At 40.4% G+C, this 18330-nt stretch overlaps 1 protein-coding gene across 1 annotated transcript; it reads left to right on the top strand.

Annotated features, from left to right (window-relative positions):
- Nucleotides 1-9913: 9913 nt before the first annotated feature.
- Nucleotides 9914-12923, top strand: ptger4a (prostaglandin E receptor 4 (subtype EP4) a). The gene is made up of 2 exons (XM_058636318.1): nt 9914-10997; nt 11481-12923. Exons 1-2 carry the CDS (start codon nt 10215-10217, stop codon nt 12033-12035), a joined length of 1338 nt encoding a protein of 445 aa, XP_058492301.1. The 5' UTR covers nt 9914-10214; the 3' UTR covers nt 12036-12923.
- Nucleotides 12924-18330: the final 5407 nt, after the last annotated feature.

Here is an 18330-nt window from a genome sequence, read left to right as displayed (position 1 = left end):
AGTTTTCTGACGACGTTCTCCTCGTCTTTCTGGGTCGACAGGTGAAGCATAACGAGGGCAAGAAGTCAGGAAGTTTGACATCCACGTCACTGGTCGTCTGATGCCCAGGGACGTTGAAGTGTTTTAATAGACCTGTTTGTTTTCATGGACGGGAGGAGGAAACGGCTTTTTTTTTTTTTTTTTTAGATACTGTGTGTGTGTGTGTTGAATCTGAAAAAAAAAAGAAAAGTGGACACATTAGACATTATCAGTGCTGAGCCTGGGAACAAAACACCTGCTACTGTATAAACAATTTATCTCTACCACCAAACCTTATTTGTAGACTGAATACTTGGCCTGGTGGGAGAACTCATAACAAAGCCGGTACACGCTCTTCATTTGTGTTCTATCACTTGAACATTGTGTTCTTCAAAGGTGATTTCTTTTTTTTTTAACCACTTGAAGCAGAGATTTGACTTTCCCATGTGGCTACGGTTTTCCCTTGTCTTGCAAACTATGTTGTGTTTTTTTTTTCTTCCTTTCCTCCCTCTATCCCCTTTTCAACTTAAGTCAACAGGATTTGGTTGCCATTTGTGAGTGTGATTTATATCAGCGACGGCAGACCACAGAGTCTGTGTGTCGTGCGCTGTGAGGCAGATTACAGGATGAAATGCTGCTGCATGTGTTGCTCTTGGCCCGCCTGCCCACAGCCAGTCTTCCGAGGAACAAGTTTATTAATCTTTCTTTACTCATCAAGGTCAGACGCTTCATATCTAATATTTTAAAGGGATAAGTGAAAGCTAATAACCTTTAATTTGTCCGTCTGTTTGTTTTGAGGACATGCGTGGTCTTTGGGTTCAGACATCAGTGTGCTGTTCTCGCAATAAACCCGTAATAAATTAGACAGATGTGCTCAGCCAATTACAAATTTGATTTATTTGCCGTCTGATTAATTTTCCTGGTGTATTGTCATCGTGACGTGACGAATGTGAAATATTCTCAAACTGTTGAAATGCAGACACACATGGAAGCATTTATCCGTTGTCTATACTGTCTATCGAACCGACATAGGAAAACATTGAACGCAAGAACTCACGAAACTGGTGCCCTAAGAAGTCTGTAATTGCACACTTTGCCGCGTTCATTAAACAATCTTAAATCGCCTCTCAGTCTGCGATAGTTTTGTTGCCAAATGTTTGTCAGGTGACTTCAGGTGTTTTCCTCTTAGCATATTTTTCATTGTGTAATTTGTTGTGTTACAGCAAACACACACGGCCTCTTATATTGTTATCATATCTGTTCAAAAACCCCGGCTGCACAAGCTGAACTCGAAGTCTTGCCTTTCTTTTCAGGCTAAAAAGACACTCGTTGCCTCCACCTTCATGGCTGTACTCTACTATGGAGATGATATTTATAGGAATCGCTTAGTCTATCTGCTTGATTCTGGTTATCACGGTGCGCTAAGGTTCATTACGAACTTCAAAACACGGTCGGTCTGACTTGTCGTGGCGCAGATGTAACCATCATGAGTGTATTTTAGGTCTGCTCCCACCATATCTACACGTTTTTATTCAAGATTGTATGGTCTCAGGTCACAGGATTGGATTCTATTCTTGGCTCCATTAGTCAGAACTGAACGTGGTAAAACAGGCTTTTAAGTGTACTGCTCATTATGACTGCAACGCTCTGTAAAATGACCTAAAACTGAAGGAGCTGGTCTACTGTAAGACATGGAGGCATAAACATATGACTGTAGATGTGTTTGGGGATTTTTTTAACAAACTTTCACTGGTTTTATTGCCACTAAGCCTACACTTGTTGAGCACTTTTACTTTTTTTATCTTAATTATTTACTGTCTGTCACTTGTAAACTTGTAAACATGAATCATTTGCTGCTCTGAAGTGGTGTTCTTTGCTTTTCAAAGCAAAGCTGCCTGTGTCTCTTGGCCAGGGCACTCTTGTAAAAGAGATTCTTAATCTCAGTGAGTCCTATCCTAGTTAAATGAAGGTGCAGTAATAGATAATAAATAGTTGTCTTTGAGCACTTTGAACACTTTAGAAGGAGAGCTTGTGACCTCAGGCTCAGACTGTGGGATACAGGCCCCTGACACTGGTGATGAAAAGGTGTCTGTTCAACCACTTGACAAAACACTTGCAATGTTCAGTAACGTAGACCACGCGTGGAAAAATGTAAAAGGGAACGTTTCACATAATGAGCATCTGCATTTGACACATTACAGGTGACTTTTTATCTGATTTCACCCAGTGGTGTAAATATTATGTGGTGATTTGGTCCAAAAGCTCTCCTTCCTGTACAAAGTGTGAAAGCTCCACAGGGCGGTGCGTTTCATGACAGATGGCTCTTGTACAAACCTGATGCTCTATTAGTGATAAGCGTTTCCAGTATCTCTCTCGACATCTGACCACTCAACGCTGCAGCGCTTTATCTGTGGATCCTAAAGAGCGATTACACAGAGTTTTGCCTCGACGCCGAGGTGATGTCGTTAAAACACGTGTATTTAGTGATGATTTAACTTTCTGCCAAGATGAATCGCAGGTGTCCGTCTGACGTGACGCCGCAGCTCCAGGCATGGCACTGATAAGAGAAGAGAATACACGGATCAGCCACTTTATTAAGTACACCTGTTGAAGTGTATGTGTTGTTTTTTTTGTCAAAGACAAAAAAATATTTTAAGTGTCAGAAAAAACCTTTTTTTCCTGCACATTTAACTTTAATACAATTTAGTTTTTTCAGACCAAATGAACTTGCTACCGTACATTTTTAACTAGCAGTTAAAAAGCAGTGTCTCACAGTGCTGGTCGTCATGACCCACTGCCCTGTGTGTTTTAGATGTGTCCCTGCTCCAGCACACCTGATTCAAATAAATGGGTCGTTATCAGGTTTCTGCTCAAACATTTGAATCAGGTGTGTTGGATCAGGGAAGCATCTAAAACACACAGGGCAGTGGGTCGCCATGACCAGGATTGAGATACACGGATTTAGAGGACTCACACACTCTAAATCAGAAACACAGTAAAGTAAACTGTGTTTCTGGGTAATAACAAAACTATTTATTTCAATAGTCAATATTTGTCATTTTAATATTATACTGCCAGGACTAAAATGTGTCATATTTCAAGAAAACAAACCAACCAACCAAATACTGTGCTTTTGATATTTCAGTACAGTAAATGTCATAGAATTTTATTGAAGTAATATTATATAAAAAGTGAATTTAACTTCTACTTAAGTTATTTTCTGGATAAGATACTTGTACTTTTACTCATTTTGATAAATATTTTGAGTAGATAGATTTATTTTCTGAAAAAACAAAACAAAAACAAACTTTTGTAATTTTATTTTCATACAAAAACAACAATGGATGAGTCTTGTCTTTGACCCAAATATCTAATCAGCCAATCACATGACAGCAACTGAACTCCACTCATGTAGAATCATTTGTTCCCCTGTGTTTTATAGATACACCATCTGTAAAAATACTGCACTGACATCCTGCGCTGCACTGGATCTAGAGAGCAGTGAGTCGAGATAAATGGCTAAAGTAAAATAAAAACATTTTTCTCACCTGACTGTAGAAAAATTCTGATTGAACTTTATTCAGTTCCTTGTTGAATATGATTTGGATAGAGAGTAACACAATTCCTTTGTGCTGTGATTTGTCATTTTTACATAAACACTGTGTCCCAGGTACAAAGAGAATTTAAATGACCCATATAAATGTCGATCGTGTGGCCAGTACACTGTGCAGTCAGTTTATAAACATTTTAATGACGAGTTTTAGCCAAAGACTTGACGTTTATGACTGATTGCGACAGGTCGGGCAATCTGTTTTGCAGCGACAGCTTCATAGAAATCCATTCCTTCTGGACATTCTCGTGCAGTGTTGTAATGTAACAAAGTACTAATACTTTGTTGCTATACTTGAGTACAAAATTCACATATCTGTACTTTACTTTATTTATATTTTTAGCAACTTTTATTCCTCTAAATTTCCTCTAACTGTCTTACTCGTTACAAATAAAATTAAAAGAGCAAGCGTTGGTAATAGAGCTTTTGTAGTCTTGATGAGCTGCTTTACACTATAGTTTTGCCATTCACACACTTCAACATGGGGTTAAGTGTCTTGCCCAAGGACACAAATAGACTAGCAGAGCAAGGAATTGAACCCAAGACCTTCCAGTTGAACGTCAGCTTGCCCTACCTCTGAGCAACCATGGCTCAATCCTAACTTAAATTTAAGCACATTTTATATCAGAAAGTTACGTTTGATACTTAAGTACAGTAAATGTAATATACTTTAAGACTTTTACTTAAGTAATATTATTATTAAATAAGTGACTTTAACGTCTTCTAAAGACATTTTCTGGTCAGATACTTGTACTTTTACTCAAGTATCCCTTTAAGATACTTTATACAAGACTGTTCTTGGAAAAGGTGTGCAAATGGATGTTGTTCCTACGTGTGAAGTTCACTGCTGTAACTGAATGTCCCCGTCCAGCTACAGTCCACAGTATAACGTCACAAACAGTCTGTCCAGTTCACGAGTGGATGCATATAAATGAGCTGATTAAATAAGGTGTACTGTGGCTCGTGTTTATTCATTTGTTCTCTTCTGTCTCCCGTAACAGCGGCTGTATCACCTCCGTCTTTAATTTATGCGTAATCAGCAGTACAACACCCCTGCGTGTGTTTTTTTCCCACTGTGCTCTAATGGGCAATGACGGCTGTCTGGTCAAGTAAAGATTAGCACAAAACGTCCCTAATATAGCTTTGAGTTTTTCCTCCCTGTTAATAATTACCACCATAACGTCTGGTATACCCTTGTAGAGGAAGGAATCTGAATTGTTTGTATATATTTGGACCTCCCATCAAGTTGCTCTTTGTATTCTGCCGTGATGTGATGACACTCCCTCTTTATGGATAAACTGTCCGGCTAAATGATGAGCCGGTCTTGTGTAAGGTTGATGTTAGGAGTAGCTATAGTGCATAAGAATGTTGTTTTGTTATCTTGACTTCAGTGAACTTAAGCCAACGTTTGTGTTGTTGCAAACGTTGCCGTCTCACAGCCTCGAGCATAAACTGTCCTGTCTGGATTTGATGTGTGCCAGATGAAGATTGTCAATAATTGTCTAAAGAGAGATGTTGACATTAGATGTATGTTTTCTGCTCCGATCCCCCCGGGGTATTTACAGTGGCTGTTTACAGCAGGTCTATATTTTTGAGGAGTTGGCGAGATATGATTAAATATGACGACTTAATCAAGTGTCCAAACACATTAATGACACAGTTTGATCAGACACTGGCCGCAAATCATCTCAAAGAGAAGACGAGATGTTTCTGTTTCCATGCTGGCGTCACATGTCAATCTCAGTGCCAGTTAAACAGTTTACATCTGATTCCTGGTGCTGCGGCTTTGTTATGTTGAGCCAAATTGCATACGGATGTTATCTACAAATCTAGCAGACAGCAGAATAAACACATTCAAACTCTCTCCTAAACTTTACTTTTAAAAACAAGCTGCAGGCTGAGTGTCCTCAAGGGCAACAACCCGTCCACATGGACTAGATCTCTGGGATGCTGGGAAGTCGGCAGACATGACTCAGTAAGGCTCTATTTGAAAACACAAGTTTGAATTTTAAAATAGTGATTTTGTTTTTAAATCTGGGTCGAAAATCAACACTTTTCTGAAGCCATTTATTACTATGTTTTACTGTAGAGCTGACGACTTTCTGTAACATTCCAAAATTCTTTTGTAATTTTTTTTACACCCTATGTAGCCAGCTTCAACCTTTTGGGATCCATTTCCATTTTTGCCCTGAGCAATAGCCCAGTTAACAATTCTTGGTTCCCAGATCGCTTTGGCAACGTTATCTTTTGGTTGCGGGAACGTTCCCTGAAGATTTCCCCCTAGGTTCTCCTATGGTTGACACAGAAAGTTTTCCTAACGTTCCCGTAACGTTTTTGGTTGCACAATTGGTTCCCAGAACATTCCCAGAACGTTACTTTGTCATAACCTTTAGAGAGCGTTCTGTAAAGATTCAAAGAATATTCCTGGAACCACTTTTGTCACAACCTTGAGAGAACATTCTCTGAAGGTTCCCAGAACGTTACTCTTATACAACCTTTATAGAACATGCTGTTAGTTGTTAAGTTGTTCATAATACTTTTTGTAAAGGTGCAGCCAGAGCCAACATCTTTCTAAAGTTTCCACTCCCATGCAAGATTTGATTTTTAGTACAGGCCACAAACAAGATATGACATGTTTAACATTAAGGATGTTTGGAGGTGCTGGTAGATGGATTTGATTACCTTTGGACAAAGCCAGGCTACGCTTCCCTGTGTTTCCCAGTCTCTGTGCTGAGCTGCCGCTCCGTAAAGTTCCATATACATACATTGTTTTCATGAAGAAAGGGAATATAAGCATTTACCAAAATACTGATCCGTGTTTAAAGAGCTCAGGAAAAATAATGCAAATGGCGATGTGACATTATCTTGACATAGCATCGTGTGGTTACAAAAGACCCGATCGCATCTTTAATTCTCATCAAAGTTTAACATCTGAATGTATTCAAGATATTTCATTGACAAAAATGTAAATTGTAAACAGTGTGGGTGTGTAAGCAGCTCATCATCTGCACACATTCTGCAGACCTCCATCTGGAATGAAGATGGCTCTCTTTGACCCATCCCACAAACAAGCAAATGTGTCTGTACCTGTCAGAGAAAGAGCCTTACGGGGAGCTGCTCATGGCAAACCTAACTTTACTTAGTCGACATATCATACACTCAAACCCTGAGTTAAACCAAAACACAGATGGAGTGTTGCAAGGGAAAATCCTCCAGAGGTATTCTCTAACTGCGGTGACAATTCATGTACTCGTGGACGTGTGAAGGCCACACTTCTGTTCATGTACTTCTAGTTTGTGTCCCTTAGTTTAATTTCCCCTCTTGTTTCTCATTCTTCAAAGTTAAACCCCTGCCAGCTACCACAGAAGAAAAAGTAAAGAGTGTTTTGCACCAATTAACTGTACTTTGAGGTTGTATGGAGTCGACGGAGCCAACGAAACCTTTCCATGACACAATGTAGTAATTCCATGAATTAAAATAGTTTGGAAAGATTTCTCTTTGTGCAGCAAAGCAAACAAACACAAAAATGAGAGTCGCTCTGCCAGCGCTATTGTCCATCTACGGAACATAAGCTTGAGTCGTTCTTACAGGAAAATTGATTCTCCCGGCGGTGCTGGTGGTCATTACTCTGAGTTTACAGTACAATCACGCTTGCAGGTTATCGGACTACAACAAACAAATCCAGGAAAAGCACATTCATGAGAGGCTTAATCTTTCAAATCTACTTACAGTACATTCTTCTTCTTAGGACCAGACTGTGATTTCCATTCATTTGAATAGCCTAAACAAAGTGTTATTCCCAAACCTTAACCATAACCAGGGAATGCCAAACCCTAACCACAATTCAAATTTTAATCCTAAACATCACCAGTTCAACACAAATCAGGTTCTGATTCATTAAGACCAGGTTTCTGTCTCCATGATGGCTATTGGTCTTGACAAGGTCGGTGTTTATGCCAGAAAAGGTCCTGAAGAGGAAACAGACACAAGAACACACTCACTCACTCACACACACATCATAGACATAATGCATAATAGCCCCTTACCTTAATCTTAACCTAAACCCAGCTCTAACCCTGAACCCGAAAACCAGGTGTTTACTGTACATATTTGGACCCCTCAAAGATATAAATACACACATGCGCACACACAGACACACACACAGAGTCTGGTTCTCAGAGGACATTGCATTGACTTGCACTCATTTCTTGGAGACTTATTCTGAGCTCAGCCATAATTACTACTGGGCTAATCCTAACCCTGACTCTGACCTTAACTTAACCTCAGCCTAACTTTAAAACACGTCTTCACCTTAAAATGTAGTAATTAACATTTTGGCGACTTGCTTTAGGTCCCCACAACATTAGTTAAACCTGGACCACACACAGAGGAATAAACAACAAGAGGCTGAAATCATATTTTATCCGACTCTGTGCACACACTGGGTGGCATACACTCACAAACACTCACAGCATACTGTAGGACCGCTCTGTTTATCAAAGGTCTGACATGTTAAGGTCAGTTATGTTATATATAATGTACTATGTACAAATGGCATAGTTAAAGTAAGTGATTTTTTTTCGAGGCGATATGATGCAAAAACACATTGTCGGTGAATTCCCTTCGTGTTTGGTGTTTGAATAAGTGACAGGGCTTGGCAAAAAAAGAAAACAACACGTGTGTTTTTCAAGAACACGGCGTCAGTGTAGCGATATAACGTGAGGCGGCAGGACTCAGCGTTCTGAGAGTTCAAACAGCTGAGGGGAGGAAACTGTGTGTTTGCAGGTTTTTACTCATGCCGCTGTTCTTTTTCACACTATTCAAACATAGACTATTATCCTGTGAGTTCCCACACATGACGCAGCTGATAGATAGACAGACTGCTCCAGGCCACTGCTGACATCATCAGCACAGCACAACCTTAACCTCATCCACTGCAGTGCGGTGGTGAACATGGGGCAGCTTGTTTCTTAGGTATTGAGTGATAATGTCTTTAGTTAAGCTGTGCGTTATGTAAAACTAAATAAATAAAAGAATAAAATCTGATCTCATCACAGTAATCCATTCAAAACCCTTAAGACTATATCTAGGAAACTCACAAATGTGTATATTAAGTTATATGTAGTGTGCAAAATCCCAGGTGGTGTAGGATTTCTTCCATGTTTGTTTTCTTCCTTGAAGTTCTGCAGCGCAGGTTGCTGCAGCCACTTGTGGTTGGAGGATTTACTGCAACTGGAGACACATCAAAGTCCAACTCTCTTTATCTGTGCAATAGATGCATAATAAACCAAATAAGGTGTTGGTAAAAAGGTATTTGTTGATGAGGCTTCTTTCCTGCTCTGGTGTAGGCGTCAGCTCCTACACAAAGACATTGTAAAACCTGATTCCAGGATTTTATTAAATGGATAAGTACACGTTTTGTTTTGCAGTTTCAGTCATGAAATCTTTTCCGGGTTCTCCGGTTTCCTCCCACAGTCCAAAAACATGCAGGTTTGGGGATTAGGCAAATCGGACACTCTAAATTGGCTGTAGGTATGAGTGTGAGACTGAATGGTTGTTTGTTTGTGACTTGTTGTACTCACACCTTTCACCCTATGTCAGCTGGGATCGGCACCAGTGAACCTCATGTGGAGGATAAAGCGGTAGATGGATGGTTAGGAAATCTGCCAGTGTCACTACAATCTTCAAGCAGGAGTGTTTATTTGTACACTATAAATGATGGACACATTTTTAATTATGATGATTAATAAGTAAGGCTAGAATCTTTTATTGTTGACAGGTTCACAAACCTGTTTAGCAGCAGTGCCTTTGATATTTAGATTACATACATTATATTTAGCATTTCTTCTTCATTAAAACTAACTTTTGTTGTTATATAGGCACAGCACTATATATCACTCGGTGAAGACGGAGAAATGTCGGGTGACTCTTGGTTGTCTTAAGTTGATTTAAAGTCCTTTTAATTTCCTTAAAATGAAAAGAAAAAATGTATCTCACAACTAAATCAACTTACATTTTTTCTTTTGTTTCATTTGAATTTGCTCTTTCTCAAACCAACCACAGTGGAACTGTGCATGAATGAACCTGACTGCAGCAGGTTAGCAGCAGCAGCAGCAGCAACAACAATAATAAATCACTTCAAAAGTACATGAGGTTTTTGAGGTTTCACTTGTGTGAGTTTAGATTAACCTCTGTGTGACGGTGTTACACAATCCAAGGCCTTTCATGCACCAGGCTGAACAGCTGATGAGGGTTTGTGAAATGAATTGAATGGGAGGGACTGAGTCCTGCAGGAAGCTGAGGGCTGAGTCTCTTTTCAATGAAGTCACTGGTGGCTGTTGCCTGCTTTCATCTCTCTGCCCTGGTGAGTGAAATTTGCCTCTGACCACTGAACAACAACAGACTGATGATGCTCTGAAGGGACTGGCAGATTTTTAAGACTCGTGTTGAGGTTTTTTTTTTATGATTTTGCACAATGTTGCTCAGGAGTTTGTCAAGTGCAAATAACTTCTTTGCTTTGTACTGGAAATACTGGTCTCAACAAAGTTGATTCACTCGTCTTTAACTGCGTATTAAGGGCAAAACAATGAATAACCAGTCGATGACAGGGAGGACCATGGTCCCGACCATTCCGTCTATTATGTTTATTTTCGGGGTGGTCGGGAATGTCATCGCCATCGTGGTTCTTTGTAAATCTCGCAAAGAACAGAAGGAAACCACGTTCTACACGCTGGTTTGTGGACTGGCAGTCACCGACCTCCTGGGCACAATGCTGGCCAGTCCGGTCACCATCGCCATTTACGTGAAAGGTTCGTGGCCCGGTGACGACCCTCTGTGCCAGTACTTTGGATTCACCATGCTTTTCTTCTCTCTGGCGGGGCTCAGCATCATCTGTGCCATGTCAGTGGAGAGATACATCGCTATAAACCATGCCTATTTCTACAATGACTATGTGGACCAGAAACTGGCAGGTTTTACGCTCGTAGCGATCTACATCTCCAACGTTCTTTTCTGCGCCATGCCGACTATGGGCTTTGGACAGGTGACGAAACAATACCCGCAAACCTGGTGCTTTTTAGAGTGGAGGAGCAACACGACCAGCGATGCAGTGTACACATACATGTATGCAGGTCTCAGCTCGCTTCTTATTCTCGCCACTGTTATCTGTAACGTGCTGGTTTGCGTAGCTTTGATCCGGATGCATCGGCGCTTCGTGCGCAAAATGTCGTTGGGAACAGATCTGGGGCGCAACGTGGACCCGCAGAGGAGAGGACGCAGCTTCGGGCGTCTGGCCGGCGCAGAGATTCAGATGGTCATTCTGCTCATAGGCACGTCGGCAGTGGTGCTCATCTGCTCCATCCCACTTGTGGTAAGTTCTCTCTTCTCCGCTGCCTGTGTATTAAATCCAACATTTACGCACGTTTTACGCAGCGTTCTGTGACACACACATGTATGACACATGGGGTGGGTGATTTGAAACTAATGCTAAATCATATTTATTTGCTACTTTGTAAGTTTCTCTTCCCCATATGAAGCCACAACTCTCTTCTTATCTCCCTCTAACCATTTCGCGCATTTTTACGCACGCACCTTTAGTAGGGTTGTGGGTTTTTTTTAACTTGGAACAATCAGTTCATGCAGTTTCATCCAAATTCAATGCAATAATAAGTCAGGAAAGTTCAATCTAATTTCTATTTGTATTGAATTTCCCCCACCCTGCCCTCATGCTTGGCCACTCTTGGTCTTGGCTTCTCTTTTGCTTTTTCACTCTTCCTTTAAAGATACACACATTCATTTCCAGAGCAACCCGCTTGAACGGAATTGAACATATTTATCCATTTATTCTTTCCAGGCTCAGGTGTTTTTGAACCAGCTTTACAAGACTCCAGTCGAGCTGCAGTTGGACAAAAACCCGGATCTAAGAGCAATTCGCTTTGCCTCCTTCAACCCTATTCTGGACCCCTGGATCTACATCCTGCTGCGCAAAGCTGTTTTCCTCAAGCTCATTGAAAAAATCAAGTGTCTGTTTTGTAAAATGGGAGCGAGGGGGCAACAGAGACATGGAAACTTCCACTGTATTGATGGTCATCAGCTCTCGTCGGTCATTTCCAACCAGGACTCTCTGAGAGAGGTCACCAACACCTCCCAGACCTTCCTCTACTTGCCAGAGGGAAGTGATGTGTACAGTGGAAGCTGTCATAAAGCAGACATACAATCTGGTTCACAGCCTTCCTCTGTCAGAAATTCACAAGCTTCATATTCATCTGGACAGGACAGTGACAGTGTTGAAGCTCCAGCTAGAGAAGGGATTGATGTAATGAGGGACCTTTCGGCTTTACCGTGCCCAAAAGATCCAGCAATTCAGATGTCACTGAGCACTGAGACAGTAGAGGAGAAATGCATCTGAACTAAATGAATCAAGTAAAAGTTCTCAAATCATCCTGAAGTACATTATCGACTGAATTACTTCCACACAAATGGATTTTTTAAACCCACGAGAATGGGTTAGGCACATAATTAATAATTAACTCTGTACATGTGAAGCTGGACACATGCAGCATGAGAGGAAGAAACAGAATCATGGAAAAATGTGAGTTAATGATTTTGGGTTCCTTGTTTCAGCGTCCATCTACCTCAGTGGTGACTATTTGTGACTGTGCGATCCCGTTTTTGTCATTTCACCTGAAATAGAGATGACCCACTTCTTCATGACCAGAGTATTAGTGATGGAAAAGCGATCATGTCTTATTTTAGCCTCTTCGTTTGATCATCGTGGAAGCCCATACAGTGAAGTAGATGTGGCCAATAATTTAGAGTAATTGAGTCACAAGCTTGTGGTTAATGAAAACAGTCCTGAATGTGATCCTTATGAGTAATCACTGGCACATGCGCTGCCATTGTGAGGGTCAGTTTGTTTATTAAACTCCATTGTACAGTGCTTTTTGAAGGACATATTGTGTTAGTTTTATGACTAATGTCCAGTGCTGTATTATTATGTGGCGAACACCAATGTTTTCCTTACTCAGGCCTGGAATACACACAAATATGTCATCCCAAATTATAAAAACTTTTTTTTCCAGAGGGTACAAAGATTTCTGTGCCACTGTTATTAACACCAAACTATTTAAATCTGACTGGGAATGTTGAACAATTTTTCCACAGCTACAGAAAATATGGTGCAAATCAGTGGACAGATGTTGCTTGGTGTAGAGTTTTAATGTGAGGTATGTCAACACAGCTGTTGGCATGAGGGAAAGAAAATGTTCCTTATGATCGATGTTGTGTAAAATGTTGTTTGTAATAAAATTATTCTTCTCTAGGAGAAGGTTCATGTTAATAAATCCCAACTCTAAAGATGTATATATCCATTTTGTCCAGAAAATCCTGAATTGAAGTAATTAGAGAACTTCATTCATATGTTATGTATCAGTCATGGCTGCAATCAACAGTTATTGTTTAACCAGTCAACAGAGAAATGAAAAATAACTCTGGTACCAGCACATGTTTGGTATTTTGCTTAGAAACCGACCAAAACTTTGATAATGTTTCACAAAATTCCATTAAGTTATTCCGGTTGCAAGAGGACTTTTTAGTCTGTCAATCAAGTATCATCCTCAGAAGAGTTGTATTATGAGCCCATTCTGTGTTAAGCAGAAATTTCTTTTCTTTTTTTTAATGTACAACAATGTCAGTCAATTGACACCGTCTGCTTCCGTGTCATTGCCATATTACAGGCTGAACTTTTCAACTCCTCAAGCTTCGAGCAGCGTTTGAGTTTTTCCACTCAAATGAGCTTTACGTCTTTAGTTTCAACAGCTTTGAAGCACACTGGATGCCTCGGTCTCCCTCTTACTAAATCAACACCAGATTGTAGTTTTATGTCATGGATTACATTCTGCCTTTCGTGCCTCTAATGTTGTGGTTCATTTTACACATTTTTCATTTGTACAAATGCTGAGAAACACGCCCCTCAGGATTTAATGCTCTAATGATATTTTGGTGAAAGGCAGAGTTCAACATCAAAGTGGCCTATAATGCAGATGTGTATTTATTTATGTTGTAACTTAGAATGAGATTCGTGGACATTCATATATGGTAGTTCAGGGTGTTTTTTAAAAAAAAAAAAAATTCCGTTGTATCGTTTTTCATATCTTTAAACAAGTCATGGTGTTTGTCAAAACTAAGCAGAAATGACATATAACTTCATTGTGTCCAGGAACACAAATGGGTATAATTTAAACACTGTAATAGCCATAGCCTTTGAAATATCATCATATGTTGTCAGCATAAAGTGGAGCTTCATGACCACCAAGTTTCTTGTATCCCCTGAGAAGATTTGACGAGATCATCTCATGACTCTTATTAGCTCAGAGCAATGGACAAGATGTAAAGACAAACAAACAAAACCATAACCCTCAAAATTAAGATTTCTTTACAAGATTAAAAATAAAATCCTGGGGATGCTGGTAATGAGTCAAAGAGCTAACGCTACATACACTGAGAAGTGAAAGGAATCAGAGAGCGTGTTAGTCTAATGGAAAAAAAGAGGGATCTCAGGAAGTAGACATGGCCGAGAGACCTTCTCTCCTGAAATAATAAACACAATCTAAGGCTCCAGTTCATTGCAATTAAGCTTAAACCAGCAATGCAGTGGCTAAGGCAAACACTCTGCGGAGACGCCTAAAACACAGTGTCAGAGCAGCCTCCAGACTCTGAGAATTGAATTAAACGGTGAAAAATTTGATTATAAAGCAGCGAGACGCTCACCTCCCAGCAACTCAATCCTCTCTGCCTTCGCCAGTGTCCCTGTCACCAAATGAAATGTTTAAATGGAGATTTAAAGAGGTTGATATGTGCCATCAGTGTGTGAACAGGTGTACATTCATGTCCCACACAAATGAGTTACATAGAAGAGCCTCACTGACCTCAGACAGGTTTAAACATCTACTCGTATTTCCTTACTCTTACTCACATTGAGCGGGGATAGTATTTTCCCTGGATTTATTGGAGGTGGAAGTGGTGATACTTGGAAAACACCCTCAGAGGAAAAGTGATCCACAATTTGACACAAGTCCTGCTACAGTACAAACCCACGGAGCTGCTTTCCATCATCAGCCTCCTTCTGTGATCTGTCAACTCTGTGCACATTGATAAACAGCAGAAAAGCAGAAGTGTCTGCTGTCACCCTCGATTGAATTGGACAAAAAACAATCCCAGCCTAGAAAGTCTAGCCAGAGCCGTGCAGGAACTGATGAATGAGTGATATAAGATCCCATTCTTCTTCTTACAAGTGAGGGGCGGGGGCGAAATTGGAATGAAGTGTAATTTAGAGAGAAAATATGACCCAGGTGGAGAGCATCTTTATTTCATGTGAGACATATTAGGGCCAACATATACTCAGAGTAGAGCGTCATGAATAGATAAAAACATAAGGATGATATTTGTTTTAATGGAATCTCTCAAGTCATTCCCAGAAAACTGTTCAGTGCGATTCCAGGAGAGAGATGTTGCATATGATGCACATTTCAGTGCACTTTATTATTTTTTAATGCTGTGTGCACCACAAAACAAATTAATTTCCATATCCCTCCAGTTAAAATATGTCTCACTATACATCTTATTATTTCATATACAGTATTTTATTTACAGTATGTTTTTTCTGCTTAAATTATGCTTCCATCCAGAAACCTTTTCGACAAAATCTGTTACACATGTTGCAACCTGCGTGTGACATGAAGAAAACAGACTCCCCTTTCTCACTCCCAAGAAACCACCAGCAACACACGAAGCAAACTATGTTGAAAGGATGATTTAAAAAAGAAAAAAATTGAGATGTGAGATGCTCTGGCTGTGAGTAGTTCACGGGAAGTCCACTGCAGCTGAGGTAATACGGCATGTTGTAGTGGAACCTCCAGTACAGGACCAACCAGCTCCACCTCCACCAAGATCTACCTGAACACACACACACACACACACATCATTCAGTCAATCACACACACCTGCAGCGAGACAAACACAGGTATCACGAAAGTACATCTCTGGGTTTGTTACATCTCCCACTGAAAAGTGAAAATATCCCCCCTTCTTCAATATTTGAAGAAATGTTCAAAGGTTCGACCTTGATGCTGAACTCATCACCAGAGATCTGTTGTAGTCAACCGTGCCCCCATTCAGGATTACCACCAAAATTAAAGATTAAAAAAAAGCACAGTAACCTGTGTAACCTGCCTGGTGGCTGACTAATAATTGATGGTAGATATACTGTACATCCTACACACCATTTGTTCCATTTTAACAGATTAACAGAACTGTGTGTAAATTCTCTAAAAAATTACATTTTGTATGTCATGTGCTGGGGAAATGATATGAAGTATGTTAATGAGAAGAATGAAAACGAGTAAAATAAGTTACTTGAACTGAACTTATCAGACAACAACTAATTCGCTGAAAATAGATGACTGGCGAATTGAAAGACATCTATAGCGACATGTGTGGCTGTAACTGAACTGCAGCCTTATTGTTCGCACAAACTCTCAGCAGTCTCAACAACCATGTGTGAGCGTTCAGGGCTCCCGTCAAAACAATGACAGAGAACACCACAATATTTTACTTATGGACAAGATGTACACTAATGCGGTGAGTAAAGCAATGCTGTGGCCTTCACTTGTTTTCAGTTCCTGTTCCTTTCTTTTTCCTTTTTATGCTTTTGTGGGGTTTCTGTTGGAGTGAGTGTTGTGCTATGAGCCTGCAGTTTGTTGATCTTAGCAATCTCCATTCCCACACAAACTACAACTTGCTATTTAATGTATTTCCCCGAGGCATACAGAAGCATTTACATGGAGAATCCAATCAACTCCAACTTGTAGAAGTCTACAGGCCATGGTATTGTCTGTCAGCAACAGAGATGGTTGCAGGGTTTAAAACATACAGTATAGGCCGCCTTTACACCTGGCATTAGGACACGTTTTCTGTGATCAGATAGCGATCAGATAGCGCTTCACCACATGCATTTACACTTGATATTAACATGTGTCCACATCAAGATCGGATTTCTATCCGAGCACAGATTTCGCCACACTTCAATGTGGTCACAATGCGTCCAATCGAAGTGGTTTGGCAGATCGGATAACAATTCGTCCTTGGGTATATATTTACACCTGTGTTTACATGAGGTCAGGTGCTATCTGTTTGCTATCAGATCACAGTAAAAGCATTTTAATGCCAGGTGTAACAGGTAACTTCATGGACATTCAGATCCCCCAGTTTTCCCGGCTCTCAACAAAACTCAAGCCACACACACACAAAAAAACATTTGAATATTAAAAACAAATGAGATGTCTGCTGGCAGTCTGGCTGTGAATGGTTCAAGGGAAGTCCACTGCAGTGGTGAGAATCCGGCGTCTAAAACTTGAACCCCCCTGTGCAGGACCAATCAGCTCACAGAATCCACTTAAACACACACACACGCATCAGTCGACCAATCACGCACACCTGCAGCCCATCACGCACACAAACCGTGAGACAAACAAAGGCACAAGGAAAGCATGACCCTAGGGTCATAACACACAATACCAAAACCAGATGACAACGCTAATAAAGGAATGTACATTTCTTCCCTTTTTTGGTCAAATCTATGGTATCATATGTTAGTAAATACAGCCATTGTGTTCAGTCTGGCAGTAAATGAAGAGCTCCGGGGTAGGAACGGGTCAGCCCCTCGCCTCTGTTAAATCCCACACAAATATACAGCATGTAGGGCTTTATTTCAAAGCTTTAAAGCAGAATGTCATACACCAGCAAGTTCCCATGAAATCAGCAGCTAATTAGTCACTTTGATCGTCATCGTTATATAATATTCTCGCAAACAGGAAAAACTTAACCACATGACGTGACCTATCAACAAGACTATCAGGCACAGAAATGCAGACTTTTTCACAAAGGATTTATTTATTTTTTTTACATCCTTTTTAGTCTTTGTCTCTTTTTTTGGTTTTGGTTTTGAGTGAAAGGAAAGACTTCGATAATTAACATTTTTGATGGGAGGAGTAAGAAGTGATTGGAGAAAGTGTTACAGAATACAATACACTATATGTGGGTGTATTCACATGGGTCACAAGTATCTTCCATACAGTAAAGTGGGGTTGTTTCAGTGGGTTTCTGAGTGATTGATATCCATAGATTTCTAAATGGTATCATGATTTGACGTGTTGTGCTTCTCGAGATGGTCTTCTGCATACCTCGGCTGTGGTCGTGTGAGTTACTGTTCCCTCATTTATAACTATTCTCTTCTGACCTCTGGCATCAACAAGGTATTTTCACCCAGAAAAATGCTGCTTACTGGATGTTTTCTCTGTGAACCCTCGAGATAGTTGCACATTAAAATCCCAGTCGATCAGCACTTACTGCAATTCTCAGACCATGCCACATTCAATCTCTGGGTCTGGCTGAACATGCTGTGCATTACTTTCACTTGCTCTCATGAGCTGTAGTTTGTCTCAGGACGTCATGGGTGTCTTCTTTCTATATTTTAGAATGACATTAATGAGTACCAAACAAAATCCCACAAATACTCAAAAGAATGAGGTTTGTTAAGCTGGGGACACGCCACAAGATTTTTACCCATGATTCACAGTTGGACAAAGTCTGCACCTACTTGGGGACAGTCGGCATGGTTAGTTGGCACAAAAATCTGCCAACTAAAG

This window comes from Solea solea, chromosome 8 (assembly GCF_958295425.1).
Source record: "Solea solea chromosome 8, fSolSol10.1, whole genome shotgun sequence".
Classification (NCBI taxonomy): Eukaryota; Metazoa; Chordata; class Actinopteri; order Pleuronectiformes; family Soleidae; genus Solea; species Solea solea.
This window is presented reverse-complemented; position numbering and strand designations above follow the sequence as displayed.

Coding starts and splice junctions, on each gene's coding strand:
- ptger4a (XM_058636318.1), top strand. CDS start 10,215: ATGAATAACCAGTCGATGACAGGGAGGACCATGGTCCCGACCATTCCG. Junction 10,998..11,480: donor TCTGCTCCATCCCACTTGTG/GTAAGTTCTCTC, acceptor TATTCTTTCCAG/GCTCAGGTGTTTTTGAACCA.